Below are 20,221 nucleotides of genomic sequence, written 5' to 3'. Positions count from 1 at the left end.
CCATTGGTGTACCTTACACCAAGGTCGAGGAAGTGTCCAAACCTCTAACAGACATCGCATCTGTTAGAGTAACAAGTGACTGTAGCCACTTGTGCATGTAACCCCGTTACAGACCGGGCCCCCGTTGACGTGGACTCCTTCGGCCTCGTCGACCATGTTCTGCGTCTTGATCAGCGGGATCATCACTTCGTCCGGGAGCTTGGCCGCCGCGTTGAAGAGATCCAATCGGATCCCAGCCGGGATCATGAAGTCGGTGCCTAGCACCACGTCGACGCCTGCGTTGTGGTCGATGATCCACATCTCAAAAACGTAAACACGCTCCCATCCGAGCGTAATCTTCACAGACGCCCTCCGAGTCGTCGTCGCCTTGCCCTTGGTGATAGCCTGGACTTCCATACACCGACCATGGTCTGGAATGCCCTTGATCCTCAGCCGGTTGGCATACTTCTCGGAAATAACACTGACGTTCGCTCCAGTGTACAGCAAGATCCGCGTCCGCGAGTCGTTGACCGCTCCGTTCACCAGCGTCCTCATACGTACTCGTCGGTCGAATTTCTGCGCCGACCACCATCCCATACGCTCTCCGGGTAGAAGGCGTACCTCCACGTCGAGTCGTCGGCGCGATGTTTCCTGCACTGCACTCGTCACCCAGTCGTCGGCAGTGTCTTCAATCACTTCTTCATCACTCTTCTCACTCAAATCACCTCCACCGAGGCTTTCGGCTCTCTCCTTTTCAAATTCCGTCGCGTTCACCCATGCACCTCGTCCTTCATCCGGCCATTCGCACTTGCCCACAAAAGCGTAGATGCACTCCGCTTCGACTGCAGGCTCGGCTAACTGTGGCAGCCCGATTGGGACCAACCCAGTTTCAGTTGGCGGGATGCCTAGTTTAAATGTTCCGTGAAGAGGAGGTTCTGGAGCTCAGAAGTGAGGTCCTTCTTGTCCACCTTGTTGCGGACAAGCTTGGTGAGTTCTTGGAAGACTTCGCACCGGCCTGCGTCGTGCACTTGTTTGCACAACTTGCAGCTCCAGAAGTGGGCCGAGTGGGAGAGACCACCACAGGCAGCGCAGGGACCGTACTGGTGTCGTTGATTGTCACGGCCATCTCGGCTCTGGTATCGGTTGTCCCAGCTGGGTTCCCGACCACTCTGGTCGCGCCGGGAAGGCCGGTTGTCGGACCTGGCGTACGTGCCGTCGGCTGCCGCGCGTCGTTCACTCTCGTTCGCCGCAGCCACGTAGTGATCGCTGCCATCCGACGAGTAACCATCGTGTCCGCCTTCATCCGAGTACCACGAGTCATCGGAGCCTTGATCGCTGGCGGCGTCGCTGTCATCGCTGAACTGCTGGCGCGCACTGTCGCGTCCGGTCGAGGTGTTCCTGGCGTCCCATCCTTGCAGCTCAACGACTATGTCTTCCACTGATGCGTCGGCCAGGGTCACGCGAGGAACATTCCTAGAGTCGTCGCGACGACGCTCATAATCTCGTTCGCGTCGATCCCCACGGCTGTGGCCAGTTCGCGAGTCATCGCGGCGGTATCCGTCTCGGCTGCCATCACGTCGGCGGGGCGGTTCCCGAGCCTTGGATCGTGACTGCGAAGACTCGCGCGAACTCTGTCGCTCTTCAACCTTCAGCATTTCGATGATCATCTCCTCCAGCTCATGGATGTCCTTGATCCGCAGAGGAGCGAGTCGTCTCTCCAGCTTACGGTCGCCGCAAGTCTCCAGGAAGCGCTTGACGTGGTCTTTCGCCTTGCGGCCGCCGTTCTCGAACTGGACGCCTGCGTTGCGGGCGTAGCCGTTGAGTCGGTTCAGGTACTCGCAGACGTGTTCCTTGTCGTCGCGCTTGGCAGAGTAGTATCGGGTTTCCGCTGACTGGCTGAACTGGGAGCAGTAGTAGTGGATGAAGGCTTCGCTCAGCAGAGTCCAAGTTCGATTGGTCTTCTTGGTCAGTTGTCGGTGCCAGTGTACCGCGCCGTCTCTCAGGCGGAGCTCGAAGGGCATGCACCATTCATTGGGCGGCGCGTGTGTACCTTTCATCTCGTACACAAACGCGCGCAGCCACTGCATCGAGTTCTCGCTCCTGTCGCGAGCGCCCGAGAACGTCGGGATCTGCCCCAGTGGTCGGTGCATCGCTACCTCGAGCCTCGGCGTCGGGTTCACTGTCTCTGCGTCGCTCACCTCCCGGATCTGTCGCAGATAGTCGTCCATTTGTGCACCTCCGTCTCCTGTGAAGTCATCGTCGTCATCAGATGAGTCGTCGGCGTAGCGGGACTTGCGACTTGAGCTCCGTCCGGAGCTTTGTAGACTGCTCCTGGTCACTCTCGAGTCTTCGGCACCACGCGCAACTCGTTCAGTACGAGTCTTCGCGGGTGGAGTGACCATGTGGGAGTCTTGAAAGTACGGCGATCGCTCGCCCGACGCACTGAACACTCCTCCTGTCGTAATCTGGGCCGAGTTACCGCGCTCGGTCTTCTTCGGAGTTCGCGGGAGCGGGACGCGCGCTGGGTCCGCGCCCCCCTTGTTGGTGCGAGTCGCCTTCGGCTGTTCCAAGGAGAAGGGGGTCACCCCGAAGGCTGTACACAACTTCTTCTTCCATTGCCAGAGATCGGCTCCGGCTTCCGCGGGCAGGAAACTCTCCAGAGTCGACGGCGACAGGGTAAGTGTGGGCCGGAGACCCAACGCCTTCAGGAACGTCACCGTGTCGTTCGCCACTTGCTCCACTGTGACCGCATTCACCGGTCGCGCCAACTCGTGGCTCAGGTCGGCCCACACCGCTTGGCGGATCATGCGCGGCTCGAAGAGTCGACCCCATTCGCTCGCACGCATTGCTTCAAAGCATCGGCCGAGTACCTTGTTGGCTGCCGGCGTGTCTCCGTCCATCGGCGGCCGGTTGCCCGAGGTTTGCTCGGTCACTTGAGTCGTCAGCACCGGCAATCTTGAGTTGTCGGCGCTGTCTTCAAACTCTTCCATTTCATCATACGCTGGTTCAGGGCCATCCACATCATCCAGCTCCTCCGCGAGGTTGCGCGAGACGGGAGGCGCGTCGTCTTCCAACTCGTTCGCGAGACTGCGCGCCAGGGAGCGCGAGCCCCCGCTGCGCCCCCTGCATCTTCCGGAGTCTCGGGTGTCACCACCGCTGGCGCAGGCGCCTTCTCCTCCAGGTAATCGTCGTAATCTTCATCCATTTCTTCGTCCTTGGCGTCGGATCCAGTCATCGACTCGTCGAAGCTGACGTGGCGCTCAGCAATCGGGTCGAGTTGCGGCGTGATCAGGGCCGCCGTCGAGTCGTCGCCTCGCGTTCCGCCGGACTTCATCGGAGTTGCTGGTACCGCCGATTGAGATCCTTTCGCCATCTTCTTGTTCTTTTTCTTGTTCTTGCTCTTCTTCTCAGTTGTTGCTCGTAAAGTCAGTTGACCTGCAGTAGCACGAGACACAGAAGGTCACACCAATCCCGGGTCGCGGCACCAGTTTTCATACTCATACACACCCATTACCGCTTACTTACTTACTTACTTACTTACTTACTTACTTACTTACTCAGTCTCTTACCTACGTCCACTCCCGGCCAAAATTATACGAACACAGCTCTAAGCCCTCCTAACTCATTCAATTTTTCTCTAATTTAAGGTGCGGTTTGGACAGAGGTTACATAACGTGCCGAGAAAGACTTAACATGCGCGAACACTCGCGTTTTTGCACTCCATGAGGTAGCTTGCATTCAACAAACTGATTTTGCCTAACTGGCAGTTTGAAAAGTTTCTAATACAAACCTCTAGTGAAAGCTCTTTGGACAGGTATCTGATTAGTATCTGATTTTGTATGTAGATCAGGTGTTCGTATTTTGTGGCCACCAGGCAAAATCAGTTTGTTGTATGCAAGCTACCTCATGGAGTGCAAAAACACAAGTGTTCGCGCATGTTACGTCTTTCTCAGCACGTTGTGTAACCTCTGTCCAAACCGCACCTTAAATTGAGAAAAATTGAATGAGTTAGGAGGGCCTAGAGCTGTTCGTATAATTTTGACCGGGAGTGTATTCACTCCCACGATATACATTACTTTATATTGGAAAAAAGGAGGGGGGGGGGGTCCAACTATAAAGATATTTCAGGTGTTTATAAATCACTTGATTTTGTATAGACCTGTCACGAACTGATCTCCCTTTTTACCTGCATCGTTTGAATCAAATCGAGGTGGGACTTATAACGAGTTCATGGATTGGCTTTTCTCTCGTCTTTTAACTGATGTAGTGCTACCTCTGAGCACGGCCGATATAACCCCAAAAAAATCAATTTTCAAATTCAGTTTTTTGAGTGATCTACGATTTGTACATTGCCTTTTAATTGTGCGGTAGATATGCGCCAGTTTCACGGCACCACGACTGTCATTTTTCCTTACTTAATATTAATATTGTTATCATAGTTAAACATATTTAACTTCCTAGAACGAGATTACCGTCATTATTTGTTATTGTACAGACTTTTGCTTCAATAAAGAACACATGATATATACAAAATTGTGAAAGGTAATGAAATATTGCGTTAGCATAATAGGGAAATTTGTATGTCTGAGCCAATCAGCATTCATACAATATAAAGGGTTATAGGTTTTCTAGTGTTCTCTATCGAAGCAGATGTCTGTATTGTATTGTTAACGTTTAGTGGCGCGCTTTAGGGAAGAAGTGATCTACACTCTTCGAACGTGGTCCACACCACTAACTCCAATAGTGGGCGGCCACTAATTGAGCTCCTACTGTCTTCTCCGGCACGATCAGCATACGTCGGCAATGAATGGCTCCCCCTTCGCGGAGACGCGGTAAGCCTTGGTGGCGACATGTCCGCTGCTTCCGTCGCCCGTATCGGTCTTGTAGTCTTGGTTCAGCCAGGTACTCGGGTCACTACTCCTTTCCCCGGCAACTGCTGTCGTGGCCGCAACAAACCACGCAGTCTCAGCCAGCACGCCCTCGTCCTTCGGTCTTGTGTTGTTCCTGCGCCTTATGCTGATCCCCTTGAGCACTATTTGTTAAGTTATCATAAATAAAAAAGCAACATACTAACAATAATAATGTGGGACTGAAAGAGACCGTTAGCCATGAAGTATATATTAACTCAAATTACTTATATATAAATAGTTGCTGCGCAGGACCGTATAATCAGCGTAGTGTAGTGGTTATCACGTCTGCTTTACACGCAGAAGGTCGCCGGTTCGAACCCGGCCGTTGATACATTTTTAAAACCTGGCATTCGCGATCACAGCATCTTATCGCTCTTACCCGCGGCAGCGACGGTAAAAACGAAACGGAAAAGATAGAACCCATGTTTTTAGTCAGAGGGGGTGAAATGAACCCAAATCTATCCGGAACGTCCAAGCGAAATCGACACCAGCGACATTTGACAGGCATGAAGAGCCTGCAAACTTCACCCCAGTGGCTAGTCATGGTATTCCCTCCTCAACGCTGGGTCGGTCTTCAGAGGGCTTAACCCTTTCGCGGTAAAAGGATACAGAAAGCGCCCTTTAGATGATTTTCCAAAACACGGTAGAGTGTACCCCCTCTTAAAGGGCGCATTCTGTGCCCTTTTGCACAAGTTCAAGCCAGTAATCAACCTTTTAAAACAAATCATAATCGGTACGCAGAGTAATCATCATGTAATCATTGCCAATACAAATTCTAAGTTATACGCATACATTCTATGTATCCTGTAAATCACCGTAGATGGCATGTCCCATGAGACACACCGAAAAGGCTCCGTAACTTTGTAAAAGGCCTAGAGTGCCCTTTTAGAAGGAAATATCAATGAGTTGTATACTATAATTTATTGAGGATACTCGCGAAAGGGTTAAAGGGCCGGCAAAGCGACGTTTGGCAGCCGAAAATCACCTTAGCCCATAGGAATTGCATAGTGTTTGTAGGCCATGACACCCGTCCCACAAACCGAACATGTTTGGCCATGTTTCAACATGTTTGACCATGTTTAAGATTTCTTACTTGTTTTTAGTATGCCCCTTACCCTAACCCGTTTATAAAACATGGGCTGTATCAACGGCCAAAACGAAACCGAATGGTGGGTAGTTAGTTGAAGGGCTCACAACCGCGTACCGTTTTTTATACGTACCCTACCGTGTCGGGTATACCCGAATTCGGGTTGGGTACGGGTCCCGAAACCATCGAATAATGCCGAATAGTATACCTAGACCAAATTGTGTACCGTTTTGACGATACTACAATAATAGTGTACCGTACCAATATAATAGTCTCATCTCAGCCACCAATAACCAGAATCACCAATTTTCTTAACCGCCAAACCATTCCCAGTGAAGATGCCGTCGTCACACATGCCTATGTCAATGGCCGAGAAGAAAGAGTTCGTTCAGTGGATAGTGCAACGGCGGTATGCCCAACCCTGCCGCGCTGGAAGCTTTCCGAGCCTCAAGTGCGCTACTGCCTCGATAGTGGAAGCAGTTCACCGCTAGCCAGACCGCGTCATCGCTGCGCAGCTGCCTGATTGGGATGGGCGCTAAGCCTCGGCTCTCCAAGATCGAGGATATTGTGCTCGATCAAGCACTGTTTCGCCAGTCCTCTCGCGATTGGATCCGCGACGCTAGGCAGTGACTTGCCGCATCTGAGTTGGACGACGCTGATTTAGTTGCGTCAGCCCGCTGGGTCAACGGCTTCATGCGTCGCTACGGGCTGTCGCTACCACGCACCACCAATCTTACCGTGCTCACTGATGATGTGTTGACTGACCGACCGAGCAGTTAGCTTGTTAAGCTATCTCACGTGACGCATCGATGGGCTTAGCGACGCGGTCCCACTCGTGTGCCTCCGATCCGCAACAGCAGGAGCCTGCCCTCGAGCTACACGAATCATCGGTGCGCACGCCTCCTCGCACCGACCAGCGTCTTAACCAGAGTACCCGGCTCCGCGCGACCTCCCTGCACGTTCCGGTCCGAAAGCGAAGAGCCGGATGACAGCAACGATGAAGACTCGAGCATTGCCGAATCAACTGCGGAGGATGGAGAGGTGACGGGAGACAGCGAGGTGATTGAAGACGATGAGCCAGCCGACGAGGACACAAGTATCAATTTGATCGAGGTCGACCTTCACCAGAAGGTGACAAGCCTTATCAGAACCGACAAGTGTGAGCGTCGCTGTCTTCAGGGAAAGGCACAAGAGTCTCTGATCTACTCTGTCTTGCAGATGACAAAGTCAGAGAGCTGATGACCGTCTACTCGATGCTAGGCGCGCTCATGCAAATGGATACGGTGGAGCGTCACCGTGACAAGGGCTAGATAGAAGTTCACGTGGGGCCGATTGTTGGTTAGCATGTCCCGCCCAATAGAGAACGTTAGTGCCGAAATATTTTTTTCTTTGGAATAAGCAAAATCTCGTACAACCCGATACTAGGGCTTCGCGAAGGCTGGGATAGCTCACCTTTCACTGCCATTGATAAACTCAAGCATCCTAAGAGCATCTCCAGCGGTTGGTCTCAAACACGGTTTTATCCTAAAAGTAACGCTGTTAAGACTTGGCCGAGACTTTAGGCTTCCACCACAAGGTCCTATTGCAGGTTTTAACTTCACCGGGACCTATAGATTGGCTTTCGAGTCTTAAAATAAGACCACAATCTTAATGCCACCAATACAAAACTGAAGAGTCACCGTATTTAAAAGATTGCACCAAGACTGAATGCAATTTTCACATGCGGGAATGGACTTATAAGACTCGCTTTACAACTCACCACTGGAAGCAAGTCGGTCTGCGCGGGTCTCAACTGTAAAATTGTGGTCTCAATGACCCTGTTACGTCTTAGGATAAGACCCACCACTGGAGATGCTCTAATTAACCCGCCGCTCGAATCATTCGCACTATTTAGGGTCACTTATTCAGGTTACTTCTACGTGAACTACATCTTCTAGCGTTCCACTAATGAAATGATACATTGGATTCCGGTATAAATTGGCAAATGTCGCCTGAGTCCATAGTCCACAGATTATGGCTACCGTAACATCACAAAGTTTGCACATTTCGTGACTGGTTGTTCCCAGAATGTCGACTGTATCCGTAGTGTGTACCACACACTGTAGTGAGCAGTTCTTGAATTTATGAAATTTATTTGGAAAATCATAACTAGGATAGTTGCATTTTCTCCTTATAAGCTATTGTGCGTTTCATGCATTTTGGCGGAGACGACTTGACGTCATGTATTCCAGCTATACAAATTTACACAAGAAGGATTCATGGGGTTTAGTCAATTTAGAGCGGGGCCAAAACGAAGCCAAAAGCCATTGGCGCGAACAGACCCAGGAAAGAGAGCAATCCGTTAGTTGTTATTTCAATGATTTTGAGTAAATGTTATTGTCGCTTTCAACGATTTTGCGCACTCTATTCGTCATATAACTCGTCTTCGCGGTGTCACAAATCGTTGTGCATTGCGGATAAATCGTTGCTCACAGCACACATTAGCTGTCATGGCCACAAGTTACCTCGTCAAATTGCTGGTGTAAGCCAGAAATTTGACGAGGTAACTTGTGTTCATGACAGCTAATTCGTGCTTTGACAGCGGTCAAGAAACGCTGAAGTACTTGACGCTTCTAGACTAGAGATATTTCCATAGTAGGACTTCCCTCTTGCTGCATACAAATGCTGCTTTGAAAAGCTAGCTAGCATGCAACTTGCAGTTTAGCGAGTTGCGAAAACGAATGGCGGATGGTTCAACCGCCATTCGTTGTTTTCCATCGATAGCTCGTTGCGCTTTCTGGTAATTCGTCCTTCAAATAACTGAACCATGATCCCGCGGTAAGTCGTCCTCTAAGGAAGACGAGTTATAAGACGAATAGAGTGCGCAAAATCCTGAAAGCGACAATAACATTTACTCAAAATCATTGAAATAACAACTAACGGATTGCTCTCTTTCCTGGGTCTGTTCGCGCCAATGGCTTTTGGCTTCGTTTTGGCCCCGCTCTAAATTGACTAAACCCCATGAATCCTTCTTGTGTAAATTTGTATAGCTGGAATGCATGACGTCAACGCGCTCGGCCGGGGGCAAAGCCCCCGGCCGAGCGCGCCTCTAACTTCTTTTGTGTCTTTTGCACGGCAACCTGCCATTTTTTCCCAGGAAGAGGGTTTGAAAACTTGCCACCAATTTTCATATTACATTATTCTTGCCTACCCCACGTTTGCACACAAAGGAAGTCTACACTGTCCTCCCAGACCAAAGCTTCGCCTCTAGTGAAATTTTGTTAAGTAAGTTAACCGAAACGATGGGTCTCTGCTAACGGAAAACGCCAATTCAGTACGCGGTTTTGGATCAGTTCGGAAAAACTGTGTACCGCCGCCAAAACGCAAAAGTTTTGAATGGGACTGGTACCAATAGAAAGTTAAGACACTGATCTATCTGGTCATCATTTCTGGAAAGGTCAGTACGCGACTGGTGATGCATACATACGGCGTGAATATGAGCATTTTTATAATATCTGAAAGGGGGACCATTTCCTTGCACGGTCATACTAAAATCAAGAGAACACCCCTTTTAACTAATAATGCATGATTTGCACGCTCCCAGCCCCCATTCTAAAATCAAGTATAAAATCGCGCACAAAATTGAATCCGCGCACTGAATTGGCGTTTCCCGTTACTTACAGAAAATTAACACGTGATCCCATTGTTCTTCAATTTAGCGAAGCCGCCAAGTCTCCGCGTGGGGCCGTGCTGGGATGAAATGACTGAGAAACTTGAGTATTAGCGTTTCAATGATGAAAATGTGTGTAAGATGAACTTCCCTCTCGTAACAAACATATATAAATATTAGTACTGGGGACTCGCTCGGGTGTAGTGAGCAATGGTCTACTGAGGACCTTTCCCCCTCGATACTTCTCAGTTGTCAAGACAAAAGCGGGAACGAGCGGCGCTTGATCGATAGCGATGGATAAAAAGCGGTCGCGAATTAAAACCTGAACGCTTTGTTTACGGCGGCGGACATGATATATGACCGACTATAGGGCGACAGATAGGTGTGAAAATTGTGTCTATTGTAATTATCTCAATTCACTTTTCTCCCAGCACGAGGCAGGAACAGATGGCGAGCGGAACGGACTACAGGGAGGAGGATTGGTGACGGCGTGGAGGAAGACTCGCGAGATAGGCACTCCGCGGTGTCGCTGTCGTGGCGGGTGTCCTTCCGGCAGCTGTAACGCCGCGCGAGGGGGAGGGATGCTTGTGGTGCGCGCAGGGGCGGACCTACATATAAACTAGGGGGGCACCGCCCCCCGCCCCCCAGATTTTGGGAAGCCATCACACTTAACCCCTATTTCGGAGCTGCCGAATCGACTCACTCCCCTGTTTTCGAGCCGCCGCCCCCCCCCCTATTTTTGGCCCGGCCCCCCTCAGATTTTGCTTCTGGTCCCTCCCCTGGGTGCGCTGTGGGCATTCTCTGCATGATACCGCTGTCGGAAAGCGCGATGTGCCAAGCCCGAGTTCAGCATGCGCGACATCTTCAAGTTCATGGGCATAAGTTCTACGTTTCTTAGCAGTAATTGCACCCCCAATTCAACGTCGGCGAGCTCACGACGCGTGCCCGCTGCCATCCAGGTCGGCAACGATGGGCCCCTCTCCGTCGTGCTCGGTGTTCTACGCACGCGGCCACGACGAACGCGCAGAGCCAACCGGAGGCGCTGAGATGGCTGGGGCGAGGAATCTGGATTCGACTCCACGCGCAAAAGGATGTGCCACGAGCTGTAGCTGCCGCACAGACCCCTCGAGGGGGCAAGCTGTGACACACCAGCGATGAGGCAGTACACGAGGGACCGCGTGGAGCAGCAGATGCAGACGCGCGATCAGCGCGTGGCCGAGCGCGAGGTCGAGATGGTCACGCCGCAGGAGTACACCGTGTAGTGCGCGACCTAGGAGGACTGCGGACGCGGTTCTACTGTACTTTGAGCAAGAAGGTGGGGAGGAGCATAGGGCACCGAGGACGATAAAGCAGCTGGGAAGGAGCAGGCGCGCGCGCCGACGAGGACATGGGCATCCCGGTCATCGACTTGATACAGCGTAAGTATGTCAGACGCAGCATCACACTGGCAAGCAGACACTGCAACAGGCAAAGGAGACGGAGAACGTCGAGGTGATGATGCACAGCATCAGGTGCTGCGGAAGCTGAGCGATAAGGAGGAGGTGTTGTAGGTGAAGATAAGACCACCAAGATCACTGAGACCCACGACCTGGCTGAGGTGGGCGTGACGACGGTGTCGCGCACGGATGTGACTGGCGCTGCCACAACTGCCAGCTTGGACATTGTGACGACGGAGACGGATGCTCCCACCAACTTGGTAACCCACAGTGTTTGGAAAAAATCTCTTGCTCTATCCACCGTACATTTTTTTCTTGTAACGCTCTACTGCGGACAGCGCCGCAATACCAATTCTCAATTGCAGAGACGCCAACGATTGCAATCTTAACTGCGACCGCGACACTTACTGCAATCTCGTATTGCCTGCTCAACGCATGCTGCTGTCTAGAGTGACGATTCCAAAATGAAGAATTTATCTCTTTCGGCAAACAGCAAGCTTATCTCGACGATCTCTCCGTTGGCCTCTCCCAAATTAGCTATACCAAAATCATCTTTAACCCGAGCCTTTGCTTAGAAGCCCCAGCTCGGTTGTCAAACCTTATTGCAAATATCATATGGTACAAGAAATGTATTATTGCGGCGACGGTGCGTTTTTCAATTCACGATGGCAGCACGACCAATACTGCAGTAGCCGATTGCACCATGAGTAACGACTGCAGTAGGAACTGCAGTGTTGATTGTGTCTGCTAATCACCGCCAATTCATTTTTTTCAAACACTGGCACCAAGGTGACGGCCGATTCGATCGAGGCGCTGGAGGCAGCGGAGATGACGCAAAGAGGACGACTGCGGTGACAGGACCTCAGAGGCTACTGAGACGGCGGAGGAGGTTTCTAGCGACAGCAGCTAGACGGCCGGCTTGTACGCGGGTGCTATCGGCGCTGCGGCTGATGATATAGCAACCGGACACCGGGACTGGTGAGTGTGAATCCGGGGTCTATGCATGTACATTGGTAAAGGCAAGACAGAAACCAAAAATAATTTACCGCCACCAATCCGTATGTGATGTAACAGGGTTGCACGCACAAGTGGCTACAGTCACTTGTTACTCTAACAGATGCGATGTCTGTTAGAGGTTTGAACACTTCCTCGACCTTGGTGTAAGGTACACCAATGGCTACATACATTTACGACCACCACGACGGGTGGTCCATAGAGACTTAGGATTCCTATTGGCTGAGAGCAGCATCTCTTAGCCAATGAGCGACATGCATAGCATTGGAATTCTGCCAACCAGCCGTTGGCAGATTCCTAGTTTAGAATATTGCATTTAGAGGAAGTCAGAAACATAAAACAAAAACAGCAGTTCTCGTCATTTACCAAAACACGCTACTTGGGGTCTTTATCTTGTTTAAAGTATACTCGTTGATCTCGAGTATACTTAACTCAAGTAAAAGAAACCTACGCTTCCTCATACACGTGCGCATACGTGTAAGCCGTAGTAGTGAGCCAAGGTAGGCCCATTACACCTGGTAGCACTTTGTAGTCCGTCCAACGACCGACTACCTGAGTTCGTACGTCACCGCACGAACGCGGAGCTGAGAACCTTCCCATGGATACGGAGGTGTCCATGGAAAGCTCCACAACGCCTGCAACTCACGTTGCACGCGCTGACTGTCTCCACCTGTCGGACCCAGAGTGGGAAGCTCTCCAACGACTGTCAACAGTCATTCGTGAGGCGGCTGTAGCTACGATGCTGCGTACGCTAACGCCGACAGAGCAACATGGTGTTGCTCTGGGATTCATCATGAGGGAGCAGCGAGATGCTGCTTCGTCTACCACGGTGTCGTCGGGGACGACACCGCGCGCGCAATCGCTGAAGCTCAGCGTGAGCAGTTACGTTGGAAGAGAGGGCGAGCCTCTCCTCCGTTGGCTTGTCGAACTCGACACTGCCATTGCGGCTCGACGCATCGTCGACCCGTTGTCGAAGGTCGCGTTCGCCATGTCATGTCTTGGCGGACGTGCAAGAAGTTGGGCGTATGGACGCCGACTCTCGGATCCTACGTGCTTTAGCACGTACGACGGTTTCAAGGAGGAGCTCAGACAAGCGTTTGAGCCAACGCAAAACGAGTTCCGGTCGAGGGCGGAGTTCCTCGACCTGCAGCAGGGCAAGCATGATGCCCATGCTTACGTGCAGAGAGCTCGGTACTTGGTCTCGAACATCGTGACCAACCCGATAGACGAGGCGACCAAGGTCGTCACGTTCATGAAGGGTCTGAGAGATGGGCCTGTAAAGTCCTATCTCTTCCGTGAGTACCCAGGTACTCTCGAAGCTGCGATTACTCTTGCGATGCAGGAGGAGTTTAGCCTGCGGCAGGCTAAACTACATGCGAATGCGCCGAGCCTGCAACCGCCTCCGGTCGCGATAGCGGGAGGTCCGGAACCAATGGACCTCTCGAATGCAACGGCTGTTGGTTATCAACAGCAACAAGGAAGTAATGTACGATGCTTCCGTTGCGGAAGGATCGGTCACTATGCCCGAGAGTGCACGGCACCCGTGCACCGAGATGGTGGTCGACGCAGCGATGCCGGGCATCGTCGCGGACAAACAAAAAACGCTGGAACCCAGTAGGTGCGGGGCGCCCTACTGGTAATGCAGTTCCGCGTGTCGACCTTGGACACGCGGCACTGAGGACTGCAGCCCCCAGTGAGGTTCATTCTCACTGCAAGAACCAAGATGACAAGCCTGACCTTGTCATCCTGAATGTGAACTCGATGAGAGCAAGCGGCTCTCTCCGTGCTTTGGTAGATTCTGGCGCGTCGAAGAACTTTGTTCGACTGCGAAGTCTATCGAGGCTTGACTTCGAGGATTTAAAGATACCTCGAAGTATGTTGGAAGTACGAGTGGCAACGGGTGCCGTCGTGAAGACCGAGAAGCGCATGGTACGCGTGCGCTTCACGTATGAAGATCAAGAGTTTGTCGAGACCTTTATCGTCCTCGCCGGCGGTACTAAAGAAGAACACCCGTCCACGGCTGGGCCTGGAAGAGGTCAAGAACCAAGCGGAGCCGGGCTCCGCAAAACAAGAAGACGGCGCATGCGAAGGTCGCTGCGCAAGTCTCGGCCTGGGGCCGAGACGCTACAAAAAATGTCTGCCGGGCAGACGGAGGCTGAGAAGCCGGACGTCGAGACGTTGAACGTCTTGACGCGTACCTGTGCCGGGTTCCGGTACAGGGAGATGACTCTCGCTAACCCTCCGACGCAAGCGTCGGAGTTGACTTCGCTTCCAGTCATGAGCTGGAAACGCTTCGCGCGTGACTTGCACGATGGACGCATCGAGCAAATATGCATTCTCTCGGACGCCGAGAGAACGAAGAGCGAGAATGAAGAACTGAGGCAGTTCTTCATGGAGACCACCACTGAGAGCGAGGACACTCTCAGTGCGAAGACGAAGAAGGAGCGCTTTGAAGAGCAAAGCTGGGACTCGTTGAAAACGAGTCCCTACTACGAGATCTTACGGGAGTACGCGGACGTACTTCCGGAAGAGATTCCTGCGGAGCTTCCGCAGGACAAGGGAACCCAGCACGAGATTGATCTCGTGCCGGGCACGAAGTAGTGTGTCACGCGGCAGTGGCCACTGCCGCGAGAGCAGGTCAAAGCGATCGACGACTTCTTCGAAAGTCGTCGCAAAGCTGGACAAGTGCGGGAATCGAAATCCCCGCACAGTGCTCCGACGTTCTGTGTCAAGAAACCACAGGGCGGCTGGCGCATCGTTCATGCGTATAACAAGCTGAACGATGCGACGATACCGGCGCAGACGCCGATACCTCGAAAAGATGTTATCATCGATTCGATGGCCAGGAGCACTATCTACAGTGCTCTCGATCTGCGCGATGGGTTCTATCAGATCCTCATGCGTGAGAGCGATATCCCTCTCACGGCAGTGAGCACGCCGAGCGGCATGCTCTGGGAGTGGCTAGTGATGCCGCAGGGTCTGAAGAACGCCCCTGCGACCTTCAACAGGTGTGTGACGCACTTGTTGCGCTCGGTGCGCGACTTCGCACCGAGCTACTTCGACGATGTGTTCGTCCACAGCCGGGCTGCGGACGGGATGAGCGATGTTGAGATGCACAAGGTGCATCTCCGAAAGCTGCTTGCGCTCATGCGCAAGCACAAGCTCTATGCGAACCTGAAGAAGTGCATCTTCGGGGCGAGTGAGATACCCGTGCTCGGGTGTCTCGTCGGGAAGAACAGTGCCCGCCCTGACCCTGAGAAGGTCAGAGTGATCAATGAGTGGCCGACACCGTCGAACGTCAAGGAACTGCGGCAGTTCCTTGGCTTGGCCACGTACTTGCGCAAGTACGTGAAGGACTACGCGGGCATGATACGCCCGCTGTCACAGCTCCTGAAGAAGGACGCCGAGTGGGTTTGGACTGCTGAGTGTCAGCAGGCCTTCGATGCAGTCAAGCGGGGATTGACTGAGGCGCCGATCTTGGCGGTGGCCGACCAAGATCGCCCATTCCACGTTGTGTGTGACGCATCCGACTTCGCAATCGGATGTGCGTTGATGCAGCCCGATCACGAGGGTCGTGATCGTGTCGTCTACTACCAATCGCGTCAGCTGAAGCCAGCTGAGCGCAACTACCCGGTACATGACAAGGAGCTCCTTGCCATGAAGTACGCACTCGCGAAGTTCCGAGTGTATCTACTCGGAAGCAAACCGTTCGTGGTCTATACGGACCACGCGTCGCTACGAACGGCTGTGAAGCCGCCGCACACCTCGCAACGGATGGCGAGATGGCTCTCATTCTTCGCAGAGTATAACTTCCGGGTTGAGTACAAACCCGGAAGACTCAATATGGTGGCCGACGCGCTCTCGCATCGACCTGACTACGCCACGACTGATGCCGACGTCGATGCCATTGACGCCATGCGATCGAGCACCCCAACGTCGTTACTGTTGGACGACGCGAAGGTCGCGTACGCGCACGACGCGGACGCGAAGCTCTTGCTGGCCTACGGCTCAGCGCCTTCTGACAAAGCTCGTCAGAAGCTGCCGAAGCATCTTTGTGCTCGTGCACACCGTTACCGGGTGCACGGCGGGTTATTACTCTACAGTGCAGTCGACGACAACGCGGTCCGCGTTGTCGTGCCCAATGACCATGACCTGCGACTCAGGATCATGTATGAGTATCACGATGCACCGACTGCGGGGCATCCGGGCCGTGAGAAGACATACCTTCTTCTCACGCGAGACTTCTACTGGGCCCACCAGTATAAATGGGTGCGCAAGTACGTCCGTGCTTGCGAGGTTTGTCAACGTGTGAAGCCTGCACCTTTTGCGCAGGCTCCCTTGAAGTCATTACCAACTCCACGGGAGTGTTGGCAGTCCATGTCTTTGGACTTCGTGTTCGGTCTTCCCCCGGACAGCCAGGGGAACACGGGCGTTGTGGGCTTTGTTGACCGCTTCAGCAAGATGTACCATCTTGCTGCGGTACCCGCTGAAGTGACTGCGAAACAGACGGCGCGTCTGTTCGTTGACATGGTGTTCAAACACCATAGCATGCTGATCGACATTGTGTCGGATCGAGACCCGCGCTTCACTGCACACCTTTGGCAAGGAGTGTTTACACTTCTTGGGAGTCAACTTTCGATGTCGACTGCGGACCATCCGCAGACGGACGGGCAGACCGAGCGCGTGAACCGCGTGCTCGTAGACGTGCTTAAGAGCTACGCTCACTCGTTCCAACACTGGAGCGAGTGCCTGCCGATGGCGGAGCTCGCCATCAACAACCCGGTGCATGCCTCGACCGGACATACACCGTTCTACGTGAATGCCATCAGACACCCACGCCTCCCGAGTCTACTCGGGAAGGTGGCTCCTTCCTTAAGTGGGGGAGGATCTACGACTGCAACGCAGCAGCCGCAGAATGCCGCTGACACTTGTACAGTGTCAGCCGCGCCTACGCGCAAGAAGAAGAAGAACGCGTCTGTGCAGGGAACAGACGCCGACAAAAGCAAGAAGAAGAAGAACGTGTCTGTGCAGGGCACATACACCACGGAGACAAACGCGGAGGCCGGGCCTACTGATAGAAACGAGCTGAACGAGTTCAGCTTGGACGCAATTAACTTCGTGCAGCGCAGACAAGCCGTCATGCGGTTTGTCCAAGACGCTATTGCAGCTTCTGTCGGTCGACAGAAGCTGAACGCAGACAATGTTGGTAGGGGCAACACTAATGAATTCAAGAAGGGTTCATTGGTTTTGTTAGCAACTCAAAACCTGTCTAAACATGCAGTTTCCGACTTCGGGGCGAGCAAGCTCGCTCCGCGCTTCATCGGGCCGTTCACGGTGTTGGCAAGGCATGGCAACGTCTACACGCTAGATATTCCATCTAGCATGCACCTCCATCCGACCTTTTACGTCGGGCAGCTGAAGCCATACCGGCAGCACGAGCCACCTAGCTCGGCTGTCCCGAAGCGGAAGCCCCAGCGGGAGCGAACCTCTGCTCCAGCGCGTGAACGCGCTGGAGCAAAGTGCTGCTCTTCCGCCACAGCATCGTCGTGGATGCCGCTGCATACGTACAGCGGGATTTCGTTTGGAGGCGCAGTGTTGCCCACACGGTCTGCGATCTCTGACGCAGACGGCATCCACGGATCGCGCGCTGCCTGAGCAGCGCGCGGAGAGCTTGAACTTGCCCCACCACGTGGAGAGCTTAAAGCCCCAGTAGCAGAGAGCGGAGTGTCGCTCTCGCCGCGCGAACGCTTCGAGCTCAAAGCGTCCGAGTCGTCTCCTTCACGAGGGCGTCTCGACCCGGCATGCTGGTCGAGACTATCGCTGTCAATAGACTCCTTGCGCTTGCTAGAAGAGGCCTCGCCCTCTTCCATCTCCACGTCGCCGTCCTCGAAGTCAACGGCGTCGTTGACTACAGAGGAACCTTCGAGGACAATCTCCGGCTGGGATGTCCCCGCCGCAGCCTTGGCAGCAAGAGCGTCACGCTTTGTTTTGTGACGCTCGCGGTACTCGGGGATAGAGAGAGTCTCTATTGTGGTGTAGCGGGATCGGCCAAAATCTGGTTAAGGCCTGATCGAGCTTCCCACCAGCGCCCAGACACCGACTAACGGAGGGGGTCCCTCAACGATCCGTGATCGGCTGAACTTGTTCTCTCCTTGTGTACCCGTCGGCGGGCTGGATCTGCTCTCTCGGGGCTCGAAGATGCAGCGCTTGGTGAAGGTCGAGTGTCTTGGCGTGACGCGGTGATAGTTTGTGGAGCAGCGCAGTAGTCTTCACTCTGCGTCCGAGTATACGTTCCGATCGAGGGTTGTTCGCTGCGGTCGGTCGGCCTGGAGTTGATCCAAGGCCTGTAGTTGCCTTTCCGGGTGTGTCCCTTCCTTTCCTGAGTTGCTTGCCGCTTCTTATAGCGGGATCGAGGTTGATCGAGAGGAGGAACGATCGCCGGCCAAGCACTGATATCCGGTCGATCGAGGACTTGCACACAAGAGATAGATCACTAGAGTGGGTCAAGCTGGCCAATGTATTAATCCAGTCTTAACCGTACCGGTAGTTCACCTCCCAACGCGTCGACGCTGCCGAGTTCCTGGAACTTGGTGACTCGATGGAACTTGTGGTCTTCGGTGCAAATTCTGCTCTAATTTATGTTTAGCTGGTGTCTCTCTACCGCTATCATCCTACAACTAAACAACCACTGGATTTTTGTCCTGACTTCGTCCTCCATGTGCATCCCATCGCGGTCGATCCCCGATCCACGATCATCCCACAATCGGCTCCCGATCCACGATCGACTCCCGATCTGCGATCACCTCTCGATTGACGACTTGTGCCGGTTGCCGTCCGCCGCCGATCCATCATCTTCCGTCCTCAGCCGTCCTGTTGTCGATCGGGACTTGGGTCAGCCTCGAATCACACCACGGTTCGAACGCGATCATCAACAATCCAGCTTGCCGCATGTCCTGCCTTACGCACCGGCGTCATCGGGCCACTTGAGATCCCCCGAAGAACTCCCTCTGATCCATAGATCTTCGCTGCCTGTCTCTCGATCGCTGATCCCCCATACTTCCAGTCGATCGGCCCTGCCGCCTGTCTCGGATATCAATTCTTATTCAGCACTTCTCCACACTATCCCGGCGGAGGGCTTCCCCTCTGCTGCTGTGTCGGTCTTCTTCGACGAGCTCATTGCGGAATGAGCTCAAGTTTTCTTTCTCCCAACGTGAAGAATTGACGAATGGTCGATTTCCTGATTGACGTGCCGTGGCTCGGCGCGTCTAACCTTGAGGGGGGGATGGTGTAACAGGGTTACACGCACAAGTGGCTACAGTCACTTGTTACTCTAACAGATACGACGTCTGTTAGAGGTTCGAAAGGCTTTCTCGACCTTGGTGTAGACACACCAATGGCTACATACATTTACGACCACCACGACGGGTGGTCCATAGAGACTTAGGATTCCTATTGGCTGAGAGCAGCATCTTTTAGCCAATGAGCGACATACATAGCATTGGAATTCTGCCAACGGCTGGTTGGCAGATTCCTAACTTAGAATATTACATTTAGAGGAAGTCAGAAACATAAAACAAAAATAGCAGTTCTCATTTTAAACCCAAAACACTATTTGGATCGTTTATTTAGATTAATCAATACTCGGAGGCCCGAGTTTAATTAACTCTAGTTTAAACTACGCTACGTTTCCTCACACCCGTGCGCGCACGTGTATGCTAAAGTAGTGAGCCGAAGTAGGCCCATTACAGTAAACCCCTGGTTTGACGAGGTCCCACTCAGCTCTCAACTACACTACATCTCCGATTTCATCATGTTGGGATTTTGCCAAGGATATGGCTTGGGACGCCCCTTTCAAAGTTCATCTATCCTGAACACCCTAATCGGGATCCGACACTTCTTCCTAGCTCGTGGTCGACCATTCCCTTTGGATCACGCACAGATTCGCATGCTCCTAAAAGGCATTCGCCGCCTCGACAGCCCACTTGACCAGAACGCTCCCGTGTCGATCTAGCTTCTCGAACAATGCTTCGCAGCACTCAACATTCATACCTTTTCGGACCAAGCGGCATGGGGGTGATGTGCCTGTCCTTCTTCTTCCTCCTCCGGCGATCAGAAATAGCAGCCATCGATGGGGGCAAGTTCCGCT

At 53.0% G+C, this 20,221-nt stretch overlaps 3 protein-coding genes and 1 non-coding gene across 4 annotated transcripts; 2 read left to right on the top strand and 2 right to left on the bottom strand.

The window, feature by feature from the left end:
- Positions 1-884: 884 nt before the first annotated feature.
- On the bottom strand, positions 885-3,352 carry PHYSODRAFT_469588 (hypothetical protein; the record flags this gene model as incomplete). Its single annotated transcript, XM_009518586.1, is given in 2 exon segments — positions 885-3,053; positions 3,068-3,352. 2 exon segments carry the CDS (start codon positions 3,350-3,352, stop codon positions 885-887), a joined length of 2,454 nt encoding a protein of 817 aa, XP_009516881.1.
- A 1,795-nt stretch (positions 3,353-5,147) lies between these two features.
- Positions 5,148-5,220, top strand: PHYSODRAFT_t180. Its single transcript has one exon. It is a non-coding gene; the product is annotated as a tRNA-Val (tRNA).
- Positions 5,221-6,341: 1,121 nt separating this feature from the next.
- PHYSODRAFT_323110 (hypothetical protein) lies at positions 6,342-7,286 on the top strand (the record flags this gene model as incomplete). The annotated part of the gene is made up of 5 exons (XM_009518585.1): positions 6,342-6,362; positions 6,448-6,543; positions 6,622-6,729; positions 6,796-7,135; positions 7,195-7,286. The coding sequence occupies 5 exons, from the start codon at positions 6,342-6,344 to the stop codon at positions 7,284-7,286; spliced, it is 657 nt and encodes a 218-aa protein (XP_009516880.1).
- Positions 7,287-17,477: 10,191 nt separating this feature from the next.
- Positions 17,478-19,252, bottom strand: PHYSODRAFT_323108 (hypothetical protein; the record flags this gene model as incomplete). Its single annotated transcript, XM_009518584.1, has 6 exons — positions 17,478-18,080; positions 18,617-18,679; positions 18,782-18,842; positions 18,879-18,961; positions 19,042-19,155; positions 19,196-19,252. The coding sequence occupies 6 exons, from the start codon at positions 19,250-19,252 to the stop codon at positions 17,478-17,480; spliced, it is 981 nt and encodes a 326-aa protein (XP_009516879.1).
- Positions 19,253-20,221: the final 969 nt, after the last annotated feature.

Source organism: Phytophthora sojae (genome assembly GCF_000149755.1).
Source record: "Phytophthora sojae unplaced genomic scaffold PHYSOscaffold_1, whole genome shotgun sequence".
NCBI lineage: Eukaryota > Oomycota > Peronosporomycetes > Peronosporales > Peronosporaceae > Phytophthora > Phytophthora sojae.
This window is presented reverse-complemented; position numbering and strand designations above follow the sequence as displayed.